The following is a 27,443-nucleotide window of genomic DNA, read 5'->3' as shown; positions in this document are numbered from 1 at the left end:
TCAGATCAGGCATTTCGCAAACTGCATAGAGATAAAAATCATTCATATGGTCAACGCTTGATAACCGAACTAACAGGATGCATATAGAATATCCCAATTATTCCGGGACTCTCATCGGACATGATAATCGAAGTACTAAAGCATTCGTAACCCGAATGGGACATGTCAAGGTCCATAGATCTATCTTTAGGATTCGCGTCAAATAGGGGCCATTTCCCTAATTCTTAGGCTACCAAGCTAAAAAGGGGCATATTCGATTCGATAATCCAACCATAGAATGTAGTTTCGATTACTTGTGTCTATTTCGTAAAACATTTATAAAACAGCGCATGTATTCTCAGTTCCAAAAATATATATTGCAAAAGCATTTAAAAAGGGAGCAAATGAAACTCACCATACTGTATTTCGTAGTAAAAATACATATAACGTCATTGAATAAGTGTAAGGTTGGCCTCGGATTCACGAACCTATATTAATTATATATTTTTATATGTTGGTCAATATTCATCTAATAATTTAAGTCAAGTCATAGTGTACCACAATCCTAATGCTCGAGAATAATACGCAAAAGTCAACAAAAGTCAATTTGACTAAAAATGATTCCCAAAATTTACATGATTATTAAATATTTTAAATATCGTCGTTTTATATTTTTAAATTTTTTTTTAAAAGATTTTACTAGAGTAAATAATATAATTCTTTTTTAATAAATATAATTTTATATAAAAATATACTTTCATATATCTTAAATAATAAAATTTATAAAGTTCATTTGATATCATAAAAATATTACAATAGGTTTTATTAAGGTAATTATATTATTTGTATTACATATTTATTTGATAAAATAACATTGGTAATAATAATAAGTAAAAATTGTATTATTTTGTAATAATAATGATTATTATCCTATTAATAAAAATATTAATTTTTATATTTACTAACCATGATGTTATGATAAAATGATAGTTCTGATTCATAAAAATAATGAAATTTTATATTAACAATGATATTACTCTTAAAATAATAATTTTTATAAAAATGATATTTTTAATATTAATAATACTTTTAATAGTATTAGTGATAAAATAATGAAAAAAATGATAATTTTATCTAAATCAATATTTTTCAATATTTTAAATTTCATCATGATACTCATACTCATTATTTCCTAATCGATTTGTTAATAGTTTTTAAATCGTCTTTTATATTGCGTTCACTTTTAATGGTAATAATAATAATCATAATAATTAAGTGTTACTAATATTAGTTTTAATTATAATACTAATAATAATAACTATTATAATAATATTAATACTAATAAATATTTTAATGATAAAAGTACTAATAATATTAATTATAACTTTAACGATAATAATAATAGTAATAATAGTAAAAATAACAATTTTTAATGATAATACTTTTTATTGATAACAATAATAATAATAATAATAATAATAATAATAATAATAATAATAATAATAATAATAATTTGATAAAAAACTAGAACGACGATAATAACGACGATGATAATAATCATTTTTAATAATAATTTCAAAAATTCAATTGACTATAACTTCTAATCCGTTCATCGAAACCATTCGATATCTAAAGGAAAAGTTCTTAATTTTTCGCTAGCTTTCCAAAGACATGCATATCTTATACCTTATCTCAACCGCAAGTGTAACTAATTCAAGATTCATCATAACCTATCTAAGGGCAATATCAAAAGTACCAGCATGCATAATCCTAAATACTCGAGCACTAGTCAGGGATACACTACTAATATGTAAAAATTAATTTACGAGTACTCACGTATCAATATTGAGATTTAATATTGCAGGAAAGGTACATAGACGCAACGGAGATGACAAACACTAAATTGACCTCATGAGCATACCCATGAACCATACCCATCACCTCCATAGATATAACCCATAATTTCCTTAGCCCTATCCTACTCGAAAAACTAGTTTTGAAAACCCATTTTAAATCACTCGAGCAGCAACTCGTCGTAGTATTTTATGTATAATGCTACTAATAACACTTCCTAATAATACTACTAATAATAATAATAATAATAATAATAATAATAATAATAATAAGATTATTAATAATAATCTTAATATTAATAATATAACTAATAATAATAATACTAAGAGTGATATATGCGTAAGGATATGTGTGTGAGATAAAGCCAGACTTCGATCAACTTTTATAGACAATTCGTGTACCACACTACCATGCGATTGCATGATGAATTAATCCAGCTGGTATCCATCTTGCCGACACTTCGTTTAACATATTAGTCTCACTTATCTTACGTATCACTCATTTATACATAACTTTATATATTATTTTATATATAATATATTTAATCTTTAGAATTAATTAAATATTATATTATATTTACGCTCATGGTAAAAATATAATTTTTACAAAAATGACACGGACGTGGTCTCACGACTCATGTACCACTTTCGGTTTTTCGAGCGCACTTCCGTACGTTTTGAAGACTAGCATTTTTCGTTACGCGGCGTGTACCTTTAATAATAATTTGATTTATTTATCAAAAATTTACTTTATGAAAATGTATCTTATAAAATTTGAGCGTCGTGGTCATTTGCTTCTATAAATCAGAGACTCGTTGTTTACGAAAATATATTATTTTGAATTGGAACGTTTTATGACTAAAATAAAATATATCAATATACATATACATTTTTAGAAATATAAATTTGTATCCAAAATTCTTTTATTTAACAATATAACATTTAGTTTTTCAAAACCCTTTATTTTTCAAAGTTTATTTTTATTTCATTTATGAAAATAGTTTAGCGCGTAACGTTTTTCTTTTTAAGAATTTAAATAGATACAAGTACTAATTGTTTTTAAATATCAATTGCGTCACTAGATGAGTGTTACTACTGTGTACTTGATTTGGAAACATATATTTCTAATGAACACGTTTTACGTACACGTTACAACCAATATTTTTAACTTACGTCTATTTGCTCAAAGACCGTTTAGATAGACAAGTCCTATTATATCAAAAAGTGTTTTCGTACAGTTGAAAACTACATCAATTGATTTTTATGAAATTCCATCAATAAACATATGGAACCAAATACTTTTATGTAAAGTATTTATATTCAATACTTTGTTAACGTTATCAAGTTATAATATATACACCTATTCATATATAATCATTTACATTCATTTAATGGTTCGTGAATCGTTGGAACTTAGTCGAGGTTTAATGAATGTATGAACATAGTTTAAAATTCTTGAGATTTAACTTAACAAACTTTGCTTATCGTGTCGAAATAATATAAAGATAAAGTTTAGATTTGGTCGGAAATTCCCGGGTCGTCACAGTACCTACCCGTTAAAGAAATTTTATCCCGAAATTTGAGTGGGGTGGTTATGGTTACTCATAAAAATGTTTTCATGATGAATATGAGTTGGTATATAGAGTTTTATCATTACTGAGTAATATAGATAAAACGATTCGATTACTCGAAGAGTACGAGTGAAGTTTTCTCAAAAAGATTGGAATGAAAAAATAGAGTTTCGTCTTAACTTTTGACGTGGTATTGATTGAATTCCGGAATTCAAGGGATTTAAAGAAAATCTTCAAAATCTAAAAGATTTATTCTTCGGCGAATTATGATTCTTTAATTAAATGCGAAGATCTATCAAATCTTTCACTATAAATTACTTCTTCCATTCCGTTACTTTTACCATTCCTATACTAAATTCTCAATTTCAAAAGATTATGAAAATGCTTAATCCAGTTCTAATTCTTGTCCTTATCCTTACTATCGCAACAATTATTCTCCTTTTCCAACTTCCACCAGAGGAATCTGCTTATTTCTACTTTGCCCTTGGGGTTATAGTATTTTTAATTCTCCCGTGTCTTTATGTTGCGATAAACATTGATATACACGGTCTGTAATTTCCGTGTTGTTATTGGGCTTTATATCTCCCCTTATATTTCAATGTCCCTATTTCTGTTTCCTATAATCATTATTATCCACAGTTTGTACTCCCTCCTATTTGCTGCGATTTGTACTCCACTTTCTATTTCAGAGCTTTGTCCCTTCGTTTCTTCTTCTTACGATTGGGCATCTCTTGTAATGGTCCAGAATTCGCGGATATAAGTTTCAGAATGAATATTGTTAATGTTCTAAGAAGAGAATGATAATAGCACGATCTTGATTTGTTAAATTACCAGAATACCCTGGAAAAGACCGAATCATCAAGGAATATTTTCTTGATATTTTAGAGGTTTAAATAGAATACAAGAGTCGTGTAACATGACACATAATGACGTTAGAGTCTGTGAATCATCACGTTTCATTAGAAACTCAGCATGACTTACTGTAATATAATCACGTTGATCAAGTGTCATTATATTATACTAGCTCATGATCAGTTCCCAACATTACTTCAATAACATTTATATTTTAAGCTCGAGAGTTTACAGAATATAAAAACTAACAGTTTCTATATTATGTAACACTGATAGCACGAAGAGATTAATGATTTCAGAATAGTTATGAAAATATCTTCAGAAACATGGAGGATATTTATAATGAAAGATACGATGATATCTTGGAATTTCTAATATCGAAGGATGGTGAAGAAAATTTGTCCGCAAGAGTTTGGAGTCAAAATCAAGGTATTTGCTAAAGATTTCATCAGAAATAGAATCATCAGGATTCTTAATGTACAAGTTTAGTCCTTGTGATCTGTTCAGAGACTCCTTCGTAGTTTGCTCAATCAGTTTTTCGGTTTCAAACTTTTTCTGAGCTTTGCCAACATACAATTCTTTATCATCAACTTTTGGCTGTTGAAGTCGTTTACAGTTTTTGTTTCTTCATTCAACTTTTCAAAATTCAGAGTACTAATTCACAGACTAGGTGCTTTTTAGAATTTCAGAATGGAAGATCATAGATCTAAGAGATAAATGTTATATGGATACATATAACTGTTGATGTGGAAACGTTGCGAGACTCAAAATACAGATTTGCTGATTCCCGGTAATCGGTATGGAAATTCTTGTTACAAGATGCGGATGAGTACATGATGAGACTTCAATAGATAAATATAGTGATTTGTCGGAGGGATTTAAACCAAAGAGCGACGAGGTTGCTGGTACATCTGCTGGTAATATGGTGGAATATAAAAGGTTCTCTGATAATAATAAAAGAGCGCGCATATATATCAAGGTTATAATAAGGTTGTTTCGAATAAAAAGTCGAAGTTGACTTGCTGGAGCTATGACAAAATTGGCTAATTTGAAAAGGGATTACCAAATTATTTTGGGTAATAATAACACTAAAATAAATTTCACAGCTACGTGTTAAACGTTTACTCAGTTTTCGAGAGTTTTTCAGGTGCATAGCTATATGCATCAATCTTTTCTTCCGTAGATGAAGTGCGGTTGGTTCATCCTCTTGATTGAGGTATTTTTCAAGAATCATGAAAGGTTTGTACGCATATTGTAATCATCAAGATACAAATGAGGTTTAAGATGAAATCAAGTGGCAAACTTGAAGAAATGTTTAGTTTCATATGTTATAATCAATATTTTAATTCATTTTTAATTGTCCAATCTTGATAGTCCACAGTCGTTAGTCCACAATAACAGTCCAATAATTCATATATAGTTTAATATATAATATTCGAATTAATTAATACGTGTCGTGACCCGTATACGTCTCAGACTCGATCACAACTCAAACTATATATATTATTGTAGAATCAACCTCAACCCTGTATAGCTAACTCTAGCATTACTGCATATAGAGTGTCTATGGTTATTCCAAATAATATATATAGATGCGCCGATATGATATGTCAAAACCTTGTATACGTGTCCCGATATTTAAAGTGCGTAAAATAAATAACAGAAATTAAATGACGATAAATAAAGTGCGTAAAGTAAATAACAGAAATTAAATGACGATAAATAAAATTGCGATAATTAAATTGCGATAAATAAACTGCGATAAATAAAATGTAATCAGTTAGCTAGGAGCAGTTAGCTAGGAACAGTTAGCGTGGATTCTTAACAAAAATTTTCTCATAGTTAATTTGTTTGTTTCTAACAAATTTTATTTTGTCCAATGTTTTCTTCATTATGCCACTTGCTGGATTCTGATAGGTCAAAATCCAAATATGAAATTGAAGGAAAATGGTTATTCTGCTGTAAACGGATACGTATATCTGTGGATGTAAGTAGGATAGTAAATGACTGTTGAATCAGATTCGAAGAATGTACAGTATAACATGTTAATATGAAAGTTAAATATTTTCTCGGGTATTACCTACCCGTTAAAATATTTTCACCATTAACAGTTTGTACGAAAGAATTTTCAATTACAATCTTTATGAAAATATATATACATATATATTTTCTTCAGAGGTAATTATAGATTTAATGAGTCAATATGATATTAAACTCATTTGATTTTCGGTTTGAGCTAGAATAAATAATCTCTAAAACTTTTAGAAACCATATATTCTTCGCAGAATATTTCTTCAATGAAGTTATGAATTAATACTTCATCGTTCATTGTTGTTGGTACTCCTTGGTATCTATGGTGCGTATGACGTTGATGTTCGTGTGACAGATTATGAAGTTGAGGTTTATGATGCAGTTGTTGTTGGTGGTGGTAATGGTACTGTTGGCGTTGATGATGGTGGTACTGGTTATGCTGCTGGTGCTGCTAATGGTGTTTGTAACCTTTGCACCATATTCTCCATAGCCGTAACCCGAGCGCGAAGTTCATTGACTTCTTCTATTATTCCGGAATGATTTGTTGGTCGGAACGAGCGGATGAATAAGTTTTAGAATTGTGGATAGAATATAATCGTGTCGAGCTACTCTGGAAATAAGGGTGAAAATGGTGTTTCGGACTGATTCGCCGTAAGTGTTTCAGGTTCTTTGCCAAAAGGGAAATTTGGTTGGTGGAAAGGAATTGCCTTCTTCTCGTTTCCGTTGATTAAGTCGACTACGAACTCATCAGATGAATTGGGGATGGATAATTGGTTGGTTCATTCGGGTGACACTGCTTTCGGAGCTTAGGTGAAACTCCATAGCGGAATAGCTGTCGGAACTCGAGGAATTCGAACTGGTTGAGGGATTTATCTCGTACGATCAGATGAATGATTTTCGATAACAAATAGATTATAGGATGTAAATTAGTACCCTGCAATACATAATTTACATATGCATATATAATACTAAAATCCCATAAGTTACGGAGTAATCTACTGAAGCTTTCAGACAACGGTAACAATAATAGATACGCTAAGATATGAATTTATCTATACACTGTCTATGCAATAGAGGCAATAAGATGTGTCTAGACTAAGAATGATAAGCAGGTAATTTCCTAAGGATGATAAGCAGATGATTTTAGACAAAAATGATAAGCAAAACTTTTGACATGCAGACACGGTCGAAGTCCAGACTCATTAATGCATCATATCAACTACTAGTTAGACACACTAATGCAAGACCTGGTTCACTAAGACCACTGCTCTGATACCAACTGAAAGGACCCGTCCTAATCCATCTGGACGAATACATTACATTTGGTTACATCGCGAGGTACTTGACCTCTATATGATACATTTTACAAATATTGCATTCGTTTTTAAAAGACAAATTTTCATTTACATCGAAAGTTGACGGCATGCATACCATTTCATAATATATCCAATATAATTGACTTAATAATAATCTTGATGAATTCAACGACTCGAATGCAACATCTGTTGAAATATATATATCATGAATGACTCCAAGTAATATCTTTAAAATGAGCAAATGCACAGCGGAAGATTTCTTTCATACCTGAGAATAAACATGTTTTCAAGTGTCAACCAAAAGATTGGTGAGTTCATTAGTTTATCATAAACATTCATTTCCATCATTTTAATAGACCACAAGATTTCATATTTCAGTTTTTCATAAACATAATCTCAGATCAGGCATTTCGCAAACTGCATAGAGATAAAAATCATTCATATGGTCAACGCTTGATAACCGAACTAACAGGATGCATATAGAATATCTCAATTATTCCGGGACTCTCATCGGACATGATAATCGAAGTACTAAAGCATTCGTAACCCGAATGGGACATGTCAAGGTCCATAGATCTATCTTTAGGATTCGCGTCAAATAGGGGCCATTTCCCTAATTCTTAGGCTACCAAGCTAAAAAGGGGCATATTCGATTCGATAATCCAACCATAGAATGTAGTTTCGATTTCTTGTGTCTATTTCGTAAAACATTTATAAAACAGCGCATGTATTCTCAGTTCCAAAAATATATATTGCAAAAGCATTTAAAAAGGGAGCAAATGAAACTCACCATACTGTATTTCGTAGTAAAAATACATATAACGTCATTGAATAAGTGTAAGGTTGGCCTCGGATTCACGAACCTATATTAATTATATATTTTTATATGTTGGTCAATATTCATCTAATAATTTAAGTCAAGTCATAGTGTACCACAATCCTAATGCTCGAGACTAATACGCAAAAGTCAACAAAAGTCAATTTGACTAAAAATGATTCCCAAAATTTACATGATTATTAAATATTTTAAATATCGTCGTTTTATATTTTTAAATTTTTTTTAAAAGATTTTACTAGAGTAAATAATATAATTCTTTTATTAATAATTATAATTTTATATAAAAATATACTTTCATATATCTTAAATAATAAAATTTATAAAGTTCATTTGATATCATAAAAATATTACAATAGGTTTTATTAAGGTAATTATGTTATTTATATTACATATTTATTTGATAAAATAACATTGGTAATAATAATAATAAGTAAAAAGTGTATTATTTTGTAATAATAATGATTATTATCCTATTAATAAAAATATTAATTTTTATATTTACTAACCATGATGTTATGATAAAATGATAGTTCTGATTCATAAAAATAATGAAATTTTATATTAACAATGATATTACTCTTAAAAATAATAATTTTTATAAAAATGATATTTTTAATATTAATAATACTTTTAATAGTATTGGTGATAAAATAATGAAAAAAATGATAATTTTATCTAAATCAATATCTTTCAATATTTTAAATTTCATCATGATACTCATACTCATTATTTCCTAATTGATTTGTTAATAGTTTTTAAATCGTCTTTTATATTGCGTTCACTTTTAATGGTAATAATAATAATCATAATAATTAAGTGTTACTAATATTAGTTTTAATTATAATACTAATAATAATAACTATTATAATAATATTAATACTAATAACTATTTTAATGATAAAAGTACTAATAATATTAATTATAACTTTAACGATAACAATAATAGTAATAATAGTAAAAATAACAATTTTTAATGATAATACTTTTTATTGATAACAATAATAATAATAATAATAATAATAATAATAATAATAATAATAATAATAATAATAATAATAATAATAATAATAATAATAATAATTTGATAAAAAACTAGAACGACGATAATAACGACGATGATAATAATCATTTTTAATAATAATTTCAAAAATTCAATTGACTATAACTTCTAATCCGTTCATCGAAACCATTCGATATCTAAAGGAAAAGTTCTTAATTTTTCGCTAGCTTTCCAAGGACATGCATATCTTATACCTTATCTCAACCGCAAGTGTAACTAATTCAAGATTCATCATAACCTATCTAAGGGCAATATCAAAAGTACCAGCATGCATAATCCTAAATACTCGAGCACTAGTCAAGGATACACTATTAATATGTAAAAATTAATTTACGAGTACTCACGTATCAATATTGAGATTTAATATTGCAGGAAAGGTACGTAGACACAACGGAGATGACAAACACTAAATTGACCTCATGAGCATACCCATGAACCATACCCATCACCTCCATAGATATTACCCATAATTTGCTTAGCCCTATCCTACTCGAAAAACCAGTTTTGAAAACCCATTTTAAATCACTCGAACAGCACCTCGTCGTAGTATTTTATGTATAATACTACTAATAACACTTCCTAATAATACTAATAATAATAATAATAATAATAATAATAATAATAATAATAATAATAATAATAATAATAATAATAATAACAATAATAACAATAATAAGATTATTAATAATAATCTTAATATTAATAATATAACTAATAATAATAATAATACAAAGAGTGATATATGCGTAAGGATATGTGTGTGAGATAAAGCCAGACTTCGATCAACCTTTATAGACAATTCGTGTACCACACTACCATGCGATTGCATGATGAATTAATCCAGCTGGTATCCATCTTACCGACACTTCGTTTAACATATTAGTCTCACTTATCTTACGTATCACTCATTTATACATAACTTTATATATTATTTTATATATAATATATTTAATCTTTAGAATTAATTATATATTATATTATATTTACGCTCATGGTAAAAATATAATTTTTACAAAAATGACACGGACGTGGTCTCACGACTCATGTACCACTTTCGGTTTTTCGAGCGCACTTCCGTACGTTTTGAAGACTAGTCTTTTTCGTTACGCGGCGTGTACCTTTAATAATAATTTGATTTATTTATCAAAAATTTACTTTATGAAAATGTATCTTATAAAATTTGAGCGTCGTGGTCATTTGCTTCTATAAATCAGAGACTCGTTGTTTACGAAAATATATTATTTTGAATTGGAACGTTTTATGACTAAAATAAAATATATCAATATACATATACATTTTTAGAAATATAAATTTGTATCCAAAATTCTTTTATTTAACAATATAACATTTAGTTTTTCAAAACCCTTTATTTTTCAAAGTTTATTTTTATTTCATTTATGAAAATAGTTTAGCGCGTAACGTTTTTCTTTTTAAGAATTTAAATAGATACAAGTACTAATTGTTTTTAAATATCAATTGCGTCACTAGACGAGTGTTACTACTGTGTACTTTATTTGGAAACATATATTTCTAATGAACACGTTTTAAGTACACGTTACAACCAATATTTTTAACTTACGTCTATTTGCTCAAAGACCGTTTAGATAGACAAGTCCTATTATCTCAAAAAGTGTTTTCGTACAGTTGAAAACTACATCAATTGATTTTTATGAAATTCCATCAATAAACATATGGAACCAAGTACTTTTATGTAAAGTATTTATATTCAATACTTTGTTAACGTTATCAAGTTATAATATATACACCTATTCATATATAATCATTTACATTCGTTTATTGGTTCGTGAATCGTTGGAACTTGGTCGAGGTTTAATGAATGTATGAACATAGTTTAAAATTCTTGAGATTTAACTTAACAAACTTTGCTTATCGTGTCGGAATAATATAAAGATAAAGTTTAGATTTGGTCGGAAATTCTCGGGTCGTCACATGTTGTTGCTTGTGCTGCTGCTGGTGTTTGTAACCTTTGCACCATATTCTCTAAAGCCACCACTCGAGCGCGAAGCTCGTTGACTTCTTCTATTACACCGGGGTGATTGTCGGTTCGAACGAGTGGGTGAATAAGATCTAGAATGTGAGATAATATGTAGTCGTGATGAGATACTCTGGAAATGTGAGAGAAAATGGTGTTTCGGATAGGTTCGCCGGTAAGTGCTTTATGTTCTTCGCCAAGAGGGCAATGTGGTGGATGGAAGGGATCACCTTCTTCTTATCTCCAATGATTGAGAAGGCTATGAACCCATCCCCAATTCATTCAGAATAGATGATGGCTAATTGGTTGATCCATTCTGGTCACACTGCTTTCGGAGCTTGAGTGGAATTCCATATCGGAATTCGAGGGACTTGAACTAGTGGCGAGTTCCATTTCGTATGATTGAATAAAGGATTTTTCGATATGAAATGATTTCCGGCTATCGGATGATATCCTAATTACATAGAATATTCATATATATAGAACAAAAGATTTCGTAGATTACGGAGAGATTTATGGAATATGTTAGGCAAAGTTTACAGTAACAGATACGCTAAGTTACGAATTTTGTCTATACACTATTCATGCAATCAATGGAGTAAGATGTGTCTAGACTAAGAACGATAAGCAGAAAATTTCTGACAGAAAATGATAAGCATAACTTTTGACATGCAGCTAAGGTCGAAGTCCAGACTCACTAATGCATCCTAACGACTATCAATTAGACACACTAATGCAGACCTGGTTCGCTAAGACCACCGCTCTGATACCACATGTAACGACCCGTCCTAATCCATAAGAACGAATACAATAACATATGATTACATTGCGAGGTATTTGACCCCTATATGATACATTTTACAAACATTGCATTTGTTTTAAAAGACAAAATTTCATTACATCGAAAGTTGACAGACATGCATACCATTTCATAATATCCAACTATAAATGATCTAATCTGTCATTTGTTTAATCATAATATTTTATTGAACTCAATGACTTGAATGCAATGTCTTTTGAAATATGCCATGAATGACTCCAAGTAATATCTTTAAATTGAGCAAATGCACAGCGGAAGATTTCTTTCAATCCTGAGAATAAACATGCTTTAAAGTGTCAACCAAAAGGTTGGTGAGTTCATTAGTATATCATAATTGATTATTTCCATAATTTTAATAGACCACAAGATTTCCTTTATTCAATAATCATACACTCGCAAGTGTTTAAAAATCATTCATATGGATTGAACACCTGGTAACCGACATTAACATCATGCATATAGAATATCCCCAAAACAGAAATCCATCTGTATAATATAAACTCGAAGTACTAAAGCATACCATTTTTCAGTATGGGGGGTGTTAGTGCCCGTAGATCTACCTTTAGTATTCGCGTCAATTAGGGTGTCTGTTCCCTAATTCTTAGGCTACTAAGCTAAAAGGGGTGATATTCGATTCAATAATCCAACCATAGAATGTAGTTTCGATTACTTGTGTCTATTTCGTAAAACATTTATAAAAGCACCGCATGTATTCTCAGTCACAAATATATATATTGCAAAAGCATTTAAAAAGGGAGCAAATGAAACTTACAATACTGTATTTCGTAGTAAAATACATATGACGGCATTGAACAAGTGCAAGGTTGGCCTTTGATTCACGAACCTATATTAAGTATATATATTTATATGTTGGTCAATATTTGTTTAACAATTTAGGTCAAGTCGTAGTGTACAACAATCCTAATGCTAGAGACTAATATGCAAAATTCAATAAAAGTCATCTTGTCCAAAATGACTTTCAAAATTTATACATGATTATTATATAGTCTAAATATAGTAGTTTTATATATTTAAATATTTTTAACAAATTTTATTAGAGTAAATAATATAATTCATTTATTAAAAATAAAATTCTATATTAAAATTTAAATAATAAAAATATACTTTTATATATCTTAAGTAATAAATTTTATAAAGTTCATTTAATATCATAAAAATAATATGATAGGTATTATTAATGTAATTATATAATACATAGTAAAATATCTTTGTATCACATATTTATTTAATAAATAATATCGATAATAACAATAGTAAGTAAAAGTTATATTATTTTGTAATAATAATTATTATTATTAATAAAAATAACAATACTTATATTTACTAAAAATGATATCATGGTAAAATGATAATTAATAATAATACTAAAATGATATAAATAATGATATTTTATAATAACAATGATATTTTTAAAAAAATAATAATTTTAGTAAAAATGATAGTTTCAATATTAGTAATACTTTTAATAATAATAATAATAGTGATAAAAATAATGAAAATGATATTTTTATCTAAATCAATAACTTATAATATTTTTATTTCATCATGATACTTATACTCATTATTTCCTAATCGATTCGTTTAATAACTTTTAGTACTCTTTTATATCGCATTCATAATAATGATAATAATAGTAATCATAATAATTAGATGTTACTAATATTAGTTTTATTTATAATAATAATAATACTAATAATAATAAATATTATGATAATACTAATAACAATTTTAATGATAATAATATAATAATAATAATAATAATAATAATAATACTAATTATAATCTTAACGATAATAACGGTAGTAATAATAATAACCATTTTAATGATAATACCTTTTATTAATAACGATAAATAATGATAATAATAATAATATTATTATTATTAATAATTAGATTATAACGACGATAGTAATAATAATAATCATTTTAACAATAATACATAAAATCGTAGATAATCTAATTGACCATAACTTCTAATTCGTCCATCGAAATCATTCGATATCTAAATGAAAAGTTCTTAATTTTTCGCTAGCTTTCCAACGACATGCATATCCTATATCTTATCTCAGTAGCATATGTATCAAACTTATGATTCATCAAAACTATCTAACGACTAAATTAAACATACATGCATGTATAATCATATCTACTCGAGCACCAGTCAGAGTTACACTAATAATATGTAAAAGTTAAGTTATGAGTGCTCACGTATCAATATTGAGCAGGAAAGTGCGTAGACGCAACGGAGACGATAAACACTAGATTGACCTCACGAGCTATACCCCCGATCCATACCCATAATCTCCATAGCTATAACCCATAATTTCCTTAGCCCTATCCTACTTGAAAAACCCGTTTTGCAAATATGCGAGCAGAACCTCGTCGTAGTATTTTATGTGTAATACTAATAATAATAATACTACTAATGATGATAATGCGATTAATAATAATAATAATAATAATAATAATAATAATAATAATAATAATAATAATAATAATAATAATAATAATAATAATAATAATTATATATATATAAAGAGAGTAAAGGGAGATCGAGTGAAATGAAAAATGAATCAAAATGAGAAAACGTTCGAGCATTTAAGGACCTGGCCACTCCCTCCTCACCATGCGATCGCATGGGTATTGTGAGGAGATGCCATGCGATCGCATGGCTGTCTTCTCCAGCTCATATGCACTAAATCAGGCTGCCGACACTCGTATTAAATTATATATTATATATATATTAATATATATTTAATCTAGGTAATTATTTATATAATATATTATATTTACGAGCACGGTAAAAATGTAATTTTTGTTTCAATGACTCGTACGTTGACACTCAACTAATGTCTCAGTTTCGGTTTCTCGAATGGCTTTTCGTACACTAAGAAAACTAGCGTTTTACATTTCGTGATGCGTACCTTTAACAAGAATATAGACTTAACTATCGATAAACTATATAACTTGAAGTATAATCTATATATATGAATGTTGTGGTCATTTGCTTCTATAAATCAATGTTTCGTTGTTTGTCAAAATGTATATTTTAAATCAAACGTTTTATAACTAAGTTAATATTATATCAATCACTTTGTTATATATATATATATATATATATATATATATATATATATATATATATATATATATATATATATATATATATATATATATATATATATATATATATATATATATTCATTAAAAATATAAATTTGTACGTATTGTATGTAATTGAAATATTTATTTAATAATATAATATTTAGTTTTTCAAAACTACTTATAATTTAAAGTTTGTTTTAAAATCATTTTAGAAAAATATTATATCACGTAACGTTTTCATTTTAAAACTTAAATAGATACCATTCATTTATGCACTAATGTTTTAAATATCAATCGCATCAGTAAGCGAGTGTTACTATCGTGTACGTAACTAATTGGTAAACATATATATTTAATGAACACGTTTTAAATACAAGTTGCAAGTTATCTATATATTTAACAACCAATATTCCAACTTACGTTCATTTAATCAAAGACATTTTTAAATAATCTTGTTCTATTATATCGAAAAGCGTTTTGACACTAATTGATTATTATGTAATTTAGTCTTCCACTAACCTTTGTCTAATTCTCGATAATAGACACATTTGTTCTTACTCGTAAATCACTTTATCCTTTTCCGAATATTGTTAAAATGGAAAGATTTCTTAAATCAAAGTGGACCTCTTAATAGAGAAACGTAAATAATATCATAATGAATCTGATAACTCAATTATTTGGTATCATCTTTTAATTCCGTCGGTAAATACGATCATGTAAAGTATTATACCTATTACCTTGTTTATGTTTTCAAGTTATAATATATATACACGTATATACACGTATATATTCTTATCCAATTATAATGGTTCATGAATCGTCAAGGTCTGGTCAAAGTTAAATGAATGTATGAACAAAATTTATAATTCTTGAGATTTAAACTTAACAAACTTTGCTTATCGTGTCGGAATAATATAAAGATTAAAGTTTAAATTTGGTCGGAAATTTCCGGGTCGTCACACGTTTTTTAATGTATTTTATTGTGTTTAGTTTGTAAAATTATTTCGTGGCTAAAGAATGATGTCCTTGAAGCGCAACTCGAATCGAACTAAAAGGTATAACCCGTGAAAGATTTAAATGTTATTTTTTTTTAAAGGCGATTTAAATGTTATTTTAAATTAACAATATATGTCCATCTCCGCGTTTAGCTATGTAATTATCGACTTTTAAAATTTTAACGCAAAATCAACGTGTATGAAAAGTACCAAAATAGTTAGCATTTTTTAAAAAGCGTCCGTTTTGCGTAAAGTTAGTGACATTGTGTTTCTAAAATTATTTCGAGTTTAACGATGGTGTCGAAAAAATTTAACTCGTTGCGAGCGAGAAGATATGACCCGTTGAATATTTGGGTGGAGTTTATTTAAGTTTTTTTTATGAAAATCGTTATTTGACACTTTACTCCCTTATTTGGGGGCCGATTTGAATATTTGAAAAAAATGTGAGGGTGTGAAATGTAGTTAGAATTTTAAAAAAATGGTGAAAGGACGAAAATGGCCCTAATTACTATTCACCTTTTTTGTATAATAATAATTTACTTTACTTTCGTCAATTGAAAAAGTTACGGAGTATTTTCTACTTGTTTTATTAATACTCCGTATGAAAAAGCTTCTGACTCTTGCTCAAAATATAGACACCAAATTAATAAATGCAGCATAAGTTATGATTTTGTTGTTGTTAAGTTATGATTTTACCCCATACATTACTAATGTAGTATTGGGTTTTGTTGTTGTTGTTATGTTATGATTTGTGTAGATATTGTATCAAATTATGCACTTTATTGCATTCACTTTTATAAATTGTTTGGTTAATTTGTTATTGTAATTTATGATGTTGTGAATAACTTGGAAGATGAATACAAGTAATCGATAGAGCAGCTATTATGCTGAGGCGGTAATCTTAAGTATAACGGTAAACGCTTAAAACTAATCAAGCGCACTTGTAATGAATTTTATTGTGTCTTTTTACTATTTTGGCCCTCCCAGAAGGTTTTCTCAAGTTTCGCCCCTGTCCACATGGTGGGTCTCAGCTTCAAAGGTACCACGTACCACTGAGCTATTGGTAATTCGTAATGTTTTCATTTATAGTGAAAAGTATTTACCGTCTTTTTGCTAGCCTCCAACATCTCAGAGACTTATAATTTGCTATGGTCTAAATCATCTCATCCACCTAGGATGTGTTCGTTTCTACGAGATGTTTTTGTTGTGTTACAAGAAGATGAACTTCTAGTCGTTTTTATTTTTGCTTGGCTCATCCGACATGTCTTGAAATTGGGTTATTTCTGAACACCTCGTTCAAACAAGTAGCCGATTGTCTTAGAGAGATTGATTGGGTCACTTTCACCGATAATGGCATCGTCATCATAATGTGTTTCAGATGCACCTGTGTCAGAGCATACCATTTTAGTTTTTCTTTTAAGAGAATCAATAACTCCTCCATATTCAAGTGCTTCAAGTAGGTATTGATATACTCGTCGCACGCTTTCTCATATATATCTGTCATTTCAACCGGTACACCCATGTTCGAGAGGCATTGGCGTTGAATTGATAGCACATCCGGTTGATAATACACCATTAACAAGATAGTTGGTCGTTATAAGACTAACTAGTAATGACAATAGATCGGATTATACCATATCTACATCCATAACCATCGACCAAAGTTTCATTTATATTCATATCCATTTAATTTAAATTAATCTATCCATATCTGATTGCTTAATCGGGTTAATGGATATTCACTGAATTATTCATCATATTTTCTCAACCTAATACTATTAAAATCCATCGCTTGTTATAAAATATATACTTACTTAAAAATAAGTCGTATTACATGTTATAAATCATTTAACTGGATAGTCGTCGTAACTTGCGCGTGAGAGAGAGAGAGAGAGAGAGAGAGAGAGAGAGAGAGAGAGAGAGTGTGTGTGTGTGTGTGTGTGTGCGATTTGATGACAACATAAACACTATACATATTAGGATATGATCATCTCCAGAGGTACATTAATCGAAATATCAATTAAATATTGAAAGATATATTCCACCATTAAGAACAAGAGATATTAACAATATAAGGCAATAATATTGTGAAAGGAATATATATTTAATTTAATTTAATGAAATACCTATATACTAAGAGTAGATATGATGATATATTTATGTTTATATTGTTTATATATTTAAAGAATTTTGGGTGAAATCAGATTCATACATGGATTACAAATTGTCATCTATATTCAATTTAATAAACATGTATATTCATATTCATATCCAATATTCATCCATTTAAATTATCTATATCCTTTTTAAGTGAATCGAATCGAATAAATATTCATCAGATCGGATGTTAATTGTCAGGCCTTTGACCAACCATGATTCATTGTTGTTGAACTTGGTGTAGTTGGTCTTCCAAAAAGTTGATCGTTTTGAGAGTTAGTAGATATTTTTACTATAAAAAACTAAATAGTTATATATACTTATACGGAGAAAGAGTTACCTAAATGCGAGTCTTCGAACGAATCGACTCAACACTAAGTCAACCAAGCTTCTTTCGAGGTCGATCATATCTTTTTGGTGCACGTTTTCCTCACTTGTTTTTTTCTTACTCCTCTTTTCTAAAGATCCTCCGTATTATGTTTTTTATTGGAGTGGTTATTACTGATATACACTAAATGACGTAAATTCAGGAGTCCCACTTACCACTCGAAATAAAATTCATCTCCCTCCTTTCTTTTTTCATGGCTGCTACTGTGTATTCTCTCTCCCACAGACACACCCACCTAACCACCATCTCAAATAATCTCCAAGATCTATTCAATTCAGGAGTCTTTTGCTATCACTTTCACTTTTAATTGTATAATCTCCAAATGGCTCGTCAACTTTCACACAACAACAAGATCACAAAAATCTTTACTTTCACCCATGTCGACACTTACAAATACTCCTTCAATTACATATACTCTTTCACTGGTTCCGTTTGATGTCATTATTAACCACAAAGATGAAGTGAATCACCATAGTCAATCGAAGTCATTGACCTATTGATCAAGATGAAGTGAATCACAACAGTCAATCGATTTATATAATTACAAATCGATTTAATCATTGGTAAATCCATGGCGTATTCTCGATGTTTAACCCTTTCAATTGGAAATGTGAGTCGACTGGGGTTCAAGAGTCTCAACCCACAAAAACCGATGGTGGTCAGATTTGTGTAAACCCTGGTTTCGTTTTGTTTTTGTGTTCAACAAGAGTCCAAAAAATTAAATGAATTCAAGATCTGAACTTACTGCATAACTCTAGATATGGATTCTTAGTGTTTGTCTGTGTAAGGCTTATGTGTGTATATGTTTTATCTTTACAACATGTATATTAAATTGAAATGGAATGTAATTATTTTGATTAAATTGTTTGATTTGGCAATTGATTCTGTTCTTATAAGTAATCGAGAATAAATTAATAAAGAATGATAAGTTGACTTTGTTCTTCATGAATTATGCAGACTTTGCTGCATATTTCTGCTGAAGATGAGGCGTTTGTTGCTTTTAATTCTTATGGTCGGAAATATAACGGAAGACTGATTATTGGAACTGGATATTATCGGTTGCCATTTATTGAAATGATGTAAATTTAGTTAATGGATGGAGTAATTTTAATTTAGTTTTGGCTTTTAGAGTTTTGAATGGTGTTAGATTTGCGGAAGATGAAGATAAGTGATGAAGACATGACATATGGATCATATCAGCAATTTTGTTTAAAGGAAAAGATAAAATGACATTTTTACCCTCATGTGCGTGGCATGTGATTGGGGTTAACGGAATTTTTTGACGTCCGTCAGAAATAGAGACTAAATCAGCAACATTGACAGACCACGAGGATGAAATACGTAAAAAAAACCACAGGGACTAAACCAGCATTTTGATACAAACCACAGGGATCATTTCAACAATTTTATCTTTATTTATTCACTCTGGTCGGTATAGTACACTTAAGTGGGAAAGGAAGGTGAGGTCTTCCCTCTCTTTCTAGGAGTGTTTGGACATACAGTTTCCCCGAAAGATCAAGTTGATGAGCCGTGTGAAAGGAAACCTTCGCACACAGTTCAAAGAGTATTGGATTACAATGATCTGTTTACGACTATGATATCCATGTAATATTTAGTCCCGCAATATTATATGAAATATAACATTCAGAAGAGATATAAAAAAATTCTTCTAGATGGGATGTAAAGATATCATTTGATTGTTTTTAAAAGGAGAATGACAATTGGAAATTGTAATTTGTAAATTTTTTATATTATAAAGTATTATTTATCATACTTGAAATCATGATAGAGAAGTAATTGACTACATCGCACCCCCTCATATACCATGCGTGTGCACAAGTGGCTATTGTTGTTCTCGTTGTTGTCATACTTGAATTCGGGAAGTCAATTAATTCATGGAAATATGTAGTTTATATTGAATATATATTAACTTTGCAGTTAATGCTTAATTATAGCACTTAGAGTTATGATTATCATTTTATTTTTTAATAAGATATCTATTTTATTTGACTCGCTTAAATTTGTCGTTATTTTATCCTTTTAATTTAACTCCTACTTTGTTTTTTATTTACTATATATATTATAATACTAAATACTGTACTATATAACCACTTAAATAACATTAAAAGACAATTCTTCTCTAATTAGTTTTAATCTTTAAATAATATAAACAAATCATTTTCTAAACATAAGGTATTTCGTATGCCCGAGAGACATATTAAATTAACGTGGTTAATATGTTTTGATCCAAGTCGGGTCATACCCAATAACAAGCTTACCAACATCTTATTCGTATTTGATCTTAACGATTGGATCATTGATTAAATACGCGACACTTGAATTTTAAGAAAAATATTTTCTAAAATAATATTGCTTGATGTGTATATATAAATTATGGAATAATTTATATATAACAAGAGTTTAAATTATTTATAGGTTAAATAATTGATTTTGTTATGTCACATTTTATAAAGTTTTGGTTTTATAAATATTAATGTAAATAACAAATATATATATATATATATATATATATATATATATATATATATATATATATATATATATATATATATATATATATATATATATATATATATATATATATATATATATATATATATATATATATATGTGTGGAAGTTTTATAAAGAGTTTTATAAAAAAAATCTAACTTTTATAAAACTAATTTTATAACATGAAAGAGGAAGTGGCCTTGGAGTTGTAAGTTCACATGCTCATGGCTTAGATTCTTTGACTCATGCTTCCCCATTTTCATATACTAGCATCTTGACTCTTGGAACAATACACACATGCAAATATACTTAAAAAAAACTGCACAAAACTCCCTTTTTTGCTGCTGTCTGGCCGTGGGGTTTAGGAGCCAAAAGGAGGGTTCTTGATTTGTTTTTGCAAGCTCAATTCAAGTGTTAATAAATCCTAACTAAAGTACAAAGGTTTGGTATCAAAAGCTTGGGGTATTATAACTTGAGGCTTCATCTTTTGGAGCTCCATTCATCATCATCTTCATCATTCATTACCTAGCTTGGAATAGGTATAATCTCTTTATTCTTGCTTGTAGTTTGTAAGTATATTTCACAATTTGATCCTACTTGGGATTTAACTTTAAATGGTTAAAGATTAACAAGTCACAAAATGGTAATTTACATGCTTCAGCTATCTTAATTCTTAAATGGTTTTAAGTATATTATGAACTTGTTAAATCCCAACAATGGTATCTAGAGCCAAAGTTGTTGAAATATGCTTCGAGATGGTTATTAAGCTCACTATATATTTTGCATTTTATGTATATGCATGAAAGTAAAATGCAAAAATTAAAGGGTTTTGGTGGGTTTAATGGTTTGGCCGAATTATTTGAGTCCCAAAATGGGTTTTGAGCTCTTCCATTTTGGTCATATTTGTTGTATGTTGTTGTTCACAATTATAGCCATGACCTTGTGTATGAATGGATGTTTGTTTGATTTATTTGTCATTCATTCAATTTGGTTTGTAATATTAATTATTCATTTGGTATGTAGTATTAATTTTGGTTACGTAATTTATTTTATATTTGGCATGTAAAATATATTAGGTTGTATTTTCATTTTTTAGAGAAAAATGTATTAGGATATATTTTGTACTTTGGATTTAACTTTAAATGGTTAAAGATTAACAAGTCACAAAATGGTAATTTACATGCTTCCGCTATCTTAATTCTTAAATTGTTTTAAGTATATTATGAACTTGTTAAATCCCAACAATTAGGGCAATGCTTAAATATCGTGTCCATATATAGTACTCCATCTGTCCCATTTTTATTGTCACAAGACAAAAAGTACACGGTTTAAGAAACTGTCATGAAAGTATTGTATTTTCTGTTTTCGTTCAAATTTTACTCTTATTTTTTCTTTCTTCTTTAACCTTATTCACATACGTTAAGTACGTTAAGGATATAATACAACTCAAACTTCTTATTCTTTTTTATTTGTAGAAGTGGATAATTAATTTAATACATCTCAAAATGAAATAATATATGATAAATGAGAAAAGGAGGAAGTAATATAAAAAGTGTTCCAAGGTGATTAGTAATAAGCTAGTGGGATACTTTCAACCAGTTAGAACTATATTTATTGAATATTTTAAAAGTTTAAGTATAACTTTAAAAAATATGTTTAGAAAATTTCTAAAAACAAATAAGACAAGAATCACATGTACTTCAACAAAACTAATCTTAAACGAACAACAAATTTTTACCCTATGTACTGAAGGAGACCCACTTTTGGTCGTTTATTCCTACCATAAATAACCACATAACGACCTTCTTTCTTCTCTCCTCTCTCTAAACGATAAATTTTTATCAACCTATTCTAAATCCAAACAATATCATATCATTATCACATAACCCAAAAATATAAAATAACATTATTATAATTCAATTACTTAATTATTTTATCTCTCCTAAAACAATATCTCTTTCAAACACCTATAATGGAATCATTTTGCTGTTCTAAATTATAAAAATTTATTTCATTTTTCAACGGCTCATTTCTCTTTCCATTTCTCTATTACCTCTCAATGGATTCCGATTTTTGGACCGCCCGTCTCGCCGCTGCGAAACGGCAGTTTACGATGCAACACCACCACCATCACCATCAGACCACCTCCCATCTGGGTTCTTTTTTCTTTTTTTTTCATTTATTTATTTTTAGATTATATAGTTTATTATATTTAGAGAAATGATTTATTATTATTATTATTTTAAATGAAAGATTGAAGCTTTTTTTTTATTTTTGGTGTATTTTATGATCTAGGTTGTTTTTCTTTTCTTGAAATGTTATTGATTTGATATGCTTTTTACTTTCATTAACAAATAAATTTGTAAGTATAAAAAATGTTAATTAATTAATGCTAATAACAATAAATTAAAAATTTGATTTTTAATTACTTTCGATGAACGATTGGGGCTTTTCAAATATATGATGTTTTTTAAGATCTGGGTTGTTTTTTGTGTTTTTGAATTATTATCTTTTTGATATGTTTTTTGATTTTTTATTTTTTTTTGGTAATTTTCAGATCGGTTAAACGTTGATGATTTTGAGGTAGAAGAAGAAATCCGACCCGATTTTCCATGCCCGTATTGTTATGAGGATTTTGATATCGGATCTTTATGTTCTCATCTTGAAGATGAACATTCCTGTGAATCCAGAGCCACTGTAATAATCTTACTATTTCTACATATATAAATCTTTCAGTTCTAGCTGTATGCTATGTCTATATGTGTTTATATATATTTATTGATGTTTGGTTGGTCAAGCTTTGATGTGAAAAAAGCTTTGACTTTATGCATATATTTGCAAGGCTTGATGATTTTAAGCATGTTGGTGAAAGTGTAGATTTGATGTCTGGACTTTGGATAGGCTTAAATTTCCAATTATAGGCCACCTAAGGAGATTTATGATGAAAATGTTAGTAGTACAATATTTGGTAGGTTTGGTGTTGATATCATAAAGATGGATTTATTTATATTCATAAACTTTGGGATATTACCTTCTACTTGGATTTAGATTAATTATTATTATTAATATTAATTATTAATATTAATTTTTTATCATTATTACTTTTTACTGTATATTTTCTTTTTGAAATTAATTAAGGATTGGTTTGCATTTTTTGATACTTAACTTTGCAAGAGTTAATAAAATAGTGATCATAACATCTTTGAATCTTCCAAGGTAACAGTTTTTTTTGGTGGTATGTGGCCTTTTGCCTCATATTGCCTATGAAGTTCATGTGAACTCTATAATAAAAGATTGTGAGGCAGTTCAACTATATATTGAGGGCAACAGATAGAATGATATTGATGTTAGTTTGGTAAATAATAGTGTATCAAATTGACATTTGGGTATTTTAACCAGAGATTTGAATTATCGTTTGATGATTTTTAAAAAAAAAAAAAAAAGCTTGAAGAAGTATCTATGATATTTATCGATGACGATAGGCTAAAAGCTAGTTTTTGGGAGCTTGTATGATAAAGGGAACAATAAGATATTTGGTGACTTCATTTATCGGTAACCTACTTCCTCCATCTCAAAATAACTGCGTGGCTTTTTCGACGCATGGTCTGATAAAAGCGTTTGACTTTGACCAGTTTGTCAAATGTATTAATCACCTTTTATTTTAGACAAGACACGGCGAAAACACCACCAATAGTTTCTAAGGGTGGAAATAGGAATAGGAATTTATGTTAAATATGAAATCTACTGCAATTGTTTTGGAGAAAAAGTATGTATTTGTGAATCACATTGCATTCATTTTTCTTTTGCAGATTTGTCCAGTTTGCTCAGTTAAAGTGACAAGAGATATGTTAAGCCATATCACTCTACAACATGGACACTTATTTAAAATATCCTTTTACTATGTAATTCACCTTTTATAATATGGCAGTCACCTTCATGAATTGTACCTTGTGCATTAAAAGCCTTACCTTTTTAATCATGGGTTGTTGATATAACTCTTAAAGCTGGACTGCTTTTTATTTTGTATTTTTCGGTCTTGTTTTGACAAAGTGGTTTCTTATCAGTATATTTAAATAAATGTTAAAAATAAATGTTCTATTTTTCTATATATATACATGTGCCAAATATGGTCACACTATTTGGCCTACTTTTAACCTGTTTGACAAAAAAACAAGGCTATAATTGAGGTTGTTTAGATCAATGTTTGCAGGCTAATCGAATCTTGAACGACTCTAATTTTAAGGATAATGTTATGTTTGGATCATCATTGTTTTCCTTAATGTTAAGAATACATGCAGCGACGTCGTAGATTACGTAGAGTAGCTGTTCCAAACAGTCAAGCGCTTTCTCTTTTGGGTCGGGATCTTCGAGAGGCTCATCTGCAGGTGCTTCTTGGCGGCGGCAGTAGTGGCGGTGGTGGTTATCGGTCATCAAATATCGCCACGTCATCATCAACAACTGCTGCAGCTTCTGATCCGTTCTTATCGTCTTTGGTTCTCAATTTTCCTGGGTCTGAATCTGAAGAAATCTCGAAATCGATAGTGTCGAATGTCGAGGAAAAATCTGTGAAGAGTCCAACTCCACAACATATATGGAAATCAAGGTAATATTTCGTTTATGTTTTGGTTTCATTCGTAAAATGGGTAACTTATTGTAGAAGATGTGCAAGTATGTTTTGGTTGACCTGCAATTACTTCTATTTATAAACAGTTAATATGCTGAATGATTAAGCGCTGAATGGCTCATAATCTGAATGATTCAAATATTCTGAATGACAATAACCTGTTTGATGATCATTTTGAATGAACAATGTGAATGATGTGAATTCACCTTTTTAACCTTTTGCATGAATTAAAAAACAATATAGTTGTTAAATAAGTGTTCTTGATAAAATTTAAAGAAGATATTACATAATATTTAGGTGCTTAATAGTTAAGAGAGTATTTTAATTCTGAATGAATGTTGAACCATTCAACACCATAAGTCATTCAGAGGTTCAACATTTAACGCTAAACCATTTAATTAAGAAGTAACTAAACTCACCATAAAGCTATGTTTTTTTTTTAAATCTAGTGGTATAGTCATATATGTTTTGTGGATTTGGTGTTTGTATCCGTGAAAATAGACTCTAGAAGACATTTGAAATTTGTACAGAAATATAACCCAAATTTGCCTTGTTAAGTTAAAACTCTGTATGCCAAAAATTTTTTTTTTTTTTTTACAAAATACAGATTGGACCTATATACAAGTGAAACTAATTTGCCATTTCTATTATAACATATTTCTATCGCAGTTTTGATCCTTCATTGAGTTCTGAAGAACGAGAAAAAAGAATGAGACAAGCTACTGGACGAGCTGTTTTTTTGCAAGATTTGCTGATGTCAACGCTTTTAACTGACTAAAAACCGACAATGAGAGCGAGAAGCGAGCAAGTAATATGCAATACTATAACATTACATTGTTTGAGTGAAGCATTCTAGAAATTTGTTCTTGGCTCTTGATCTCTCAAACCCATGTTGTATGAGCAAATGATTGTTTTATTCTAATGAAATCAGTAATATTTATTTCTGATTCATTGTATGTTTTTGTTACATCATCTTTATCGAAATATCAGTTTTATTAAATCATTTGTTTTATCGTGTCTGATTATTGGTTGGGGTGCTCGATCATTCGATTGGAACTGAAAATTGAAATTGAGATCATTTCTAGTTTGCAAGATAAAACATTTTCTGAAAGTCGCACTATTAAGTAGTTCGATTCCAGTTCTAGACATGAACTACTTTATAGTCGATTTTGAAACATATTAACCGAAGAATGGTCTTAATAAGTTGTAAAGCCGATTTTACATGCATGTTTAATCAATAGTGACGATGAGGAAGACTGTAAAATGGAGTATAAATGATCCTTTCTAGTTAGTAATTATGATAAACAATTTACTAGTACATCTTTCT

The 27,443-nt window shown here is 28.8% G+C and overlaps 1 protein-coding gene across 1 annotated transcript; it reads left to right on the top strand.

Moving 5' to 3' along the window:
- The first annotated feature begins 23,351 nt into the window (after positions 1-23,351).
- On the top strand, positions 23,352-27,105 carry LOC139843446 (protein DEHYDRATION-INDUCED 19-like). Its single transcript, XM_071833522.1, has 5 exons — positions 23,352-23,648; positions 24,050-24,189; positions 25,302-25,381; positions 25,787-26,095; positions 26,786-27,105. Exons 1-5 carry the CDS (start codon positions 23,552-23,554, stop codon positions 26,892-26,894), a joined length of 735 nt encoding a protein of 244 aa, XP_071689623.1. The 5' UTR covers positions 23,352-23,551; the 3' UTR covers positions 26,895-27,105.
- The last annotated feature ends 338 nt before the right edge of the window (positions 27,106-27,443 follow it).

The sequence above is a fragment of the Rutidosis leptorrhynchoides genome, chromosome 4, assembly GCF_046630445.1.
Source record: "Rutidosis leptorrhynchoides isolate AG116_Rl617_1_P2 chromosome 4, CSIRO_AGI_Rlap_v1, whole genome shotgun sequence".
NCBI lineage: Eukaryota > Viridiplantae > Streptophyta > Magnoliopsida > Asterales > Asteraceae > Rutidosis > Rutidosis leptorrhynchoides.
This window is presented reverse-complemented; position numbering and strand designations above follow the sequence as displayed.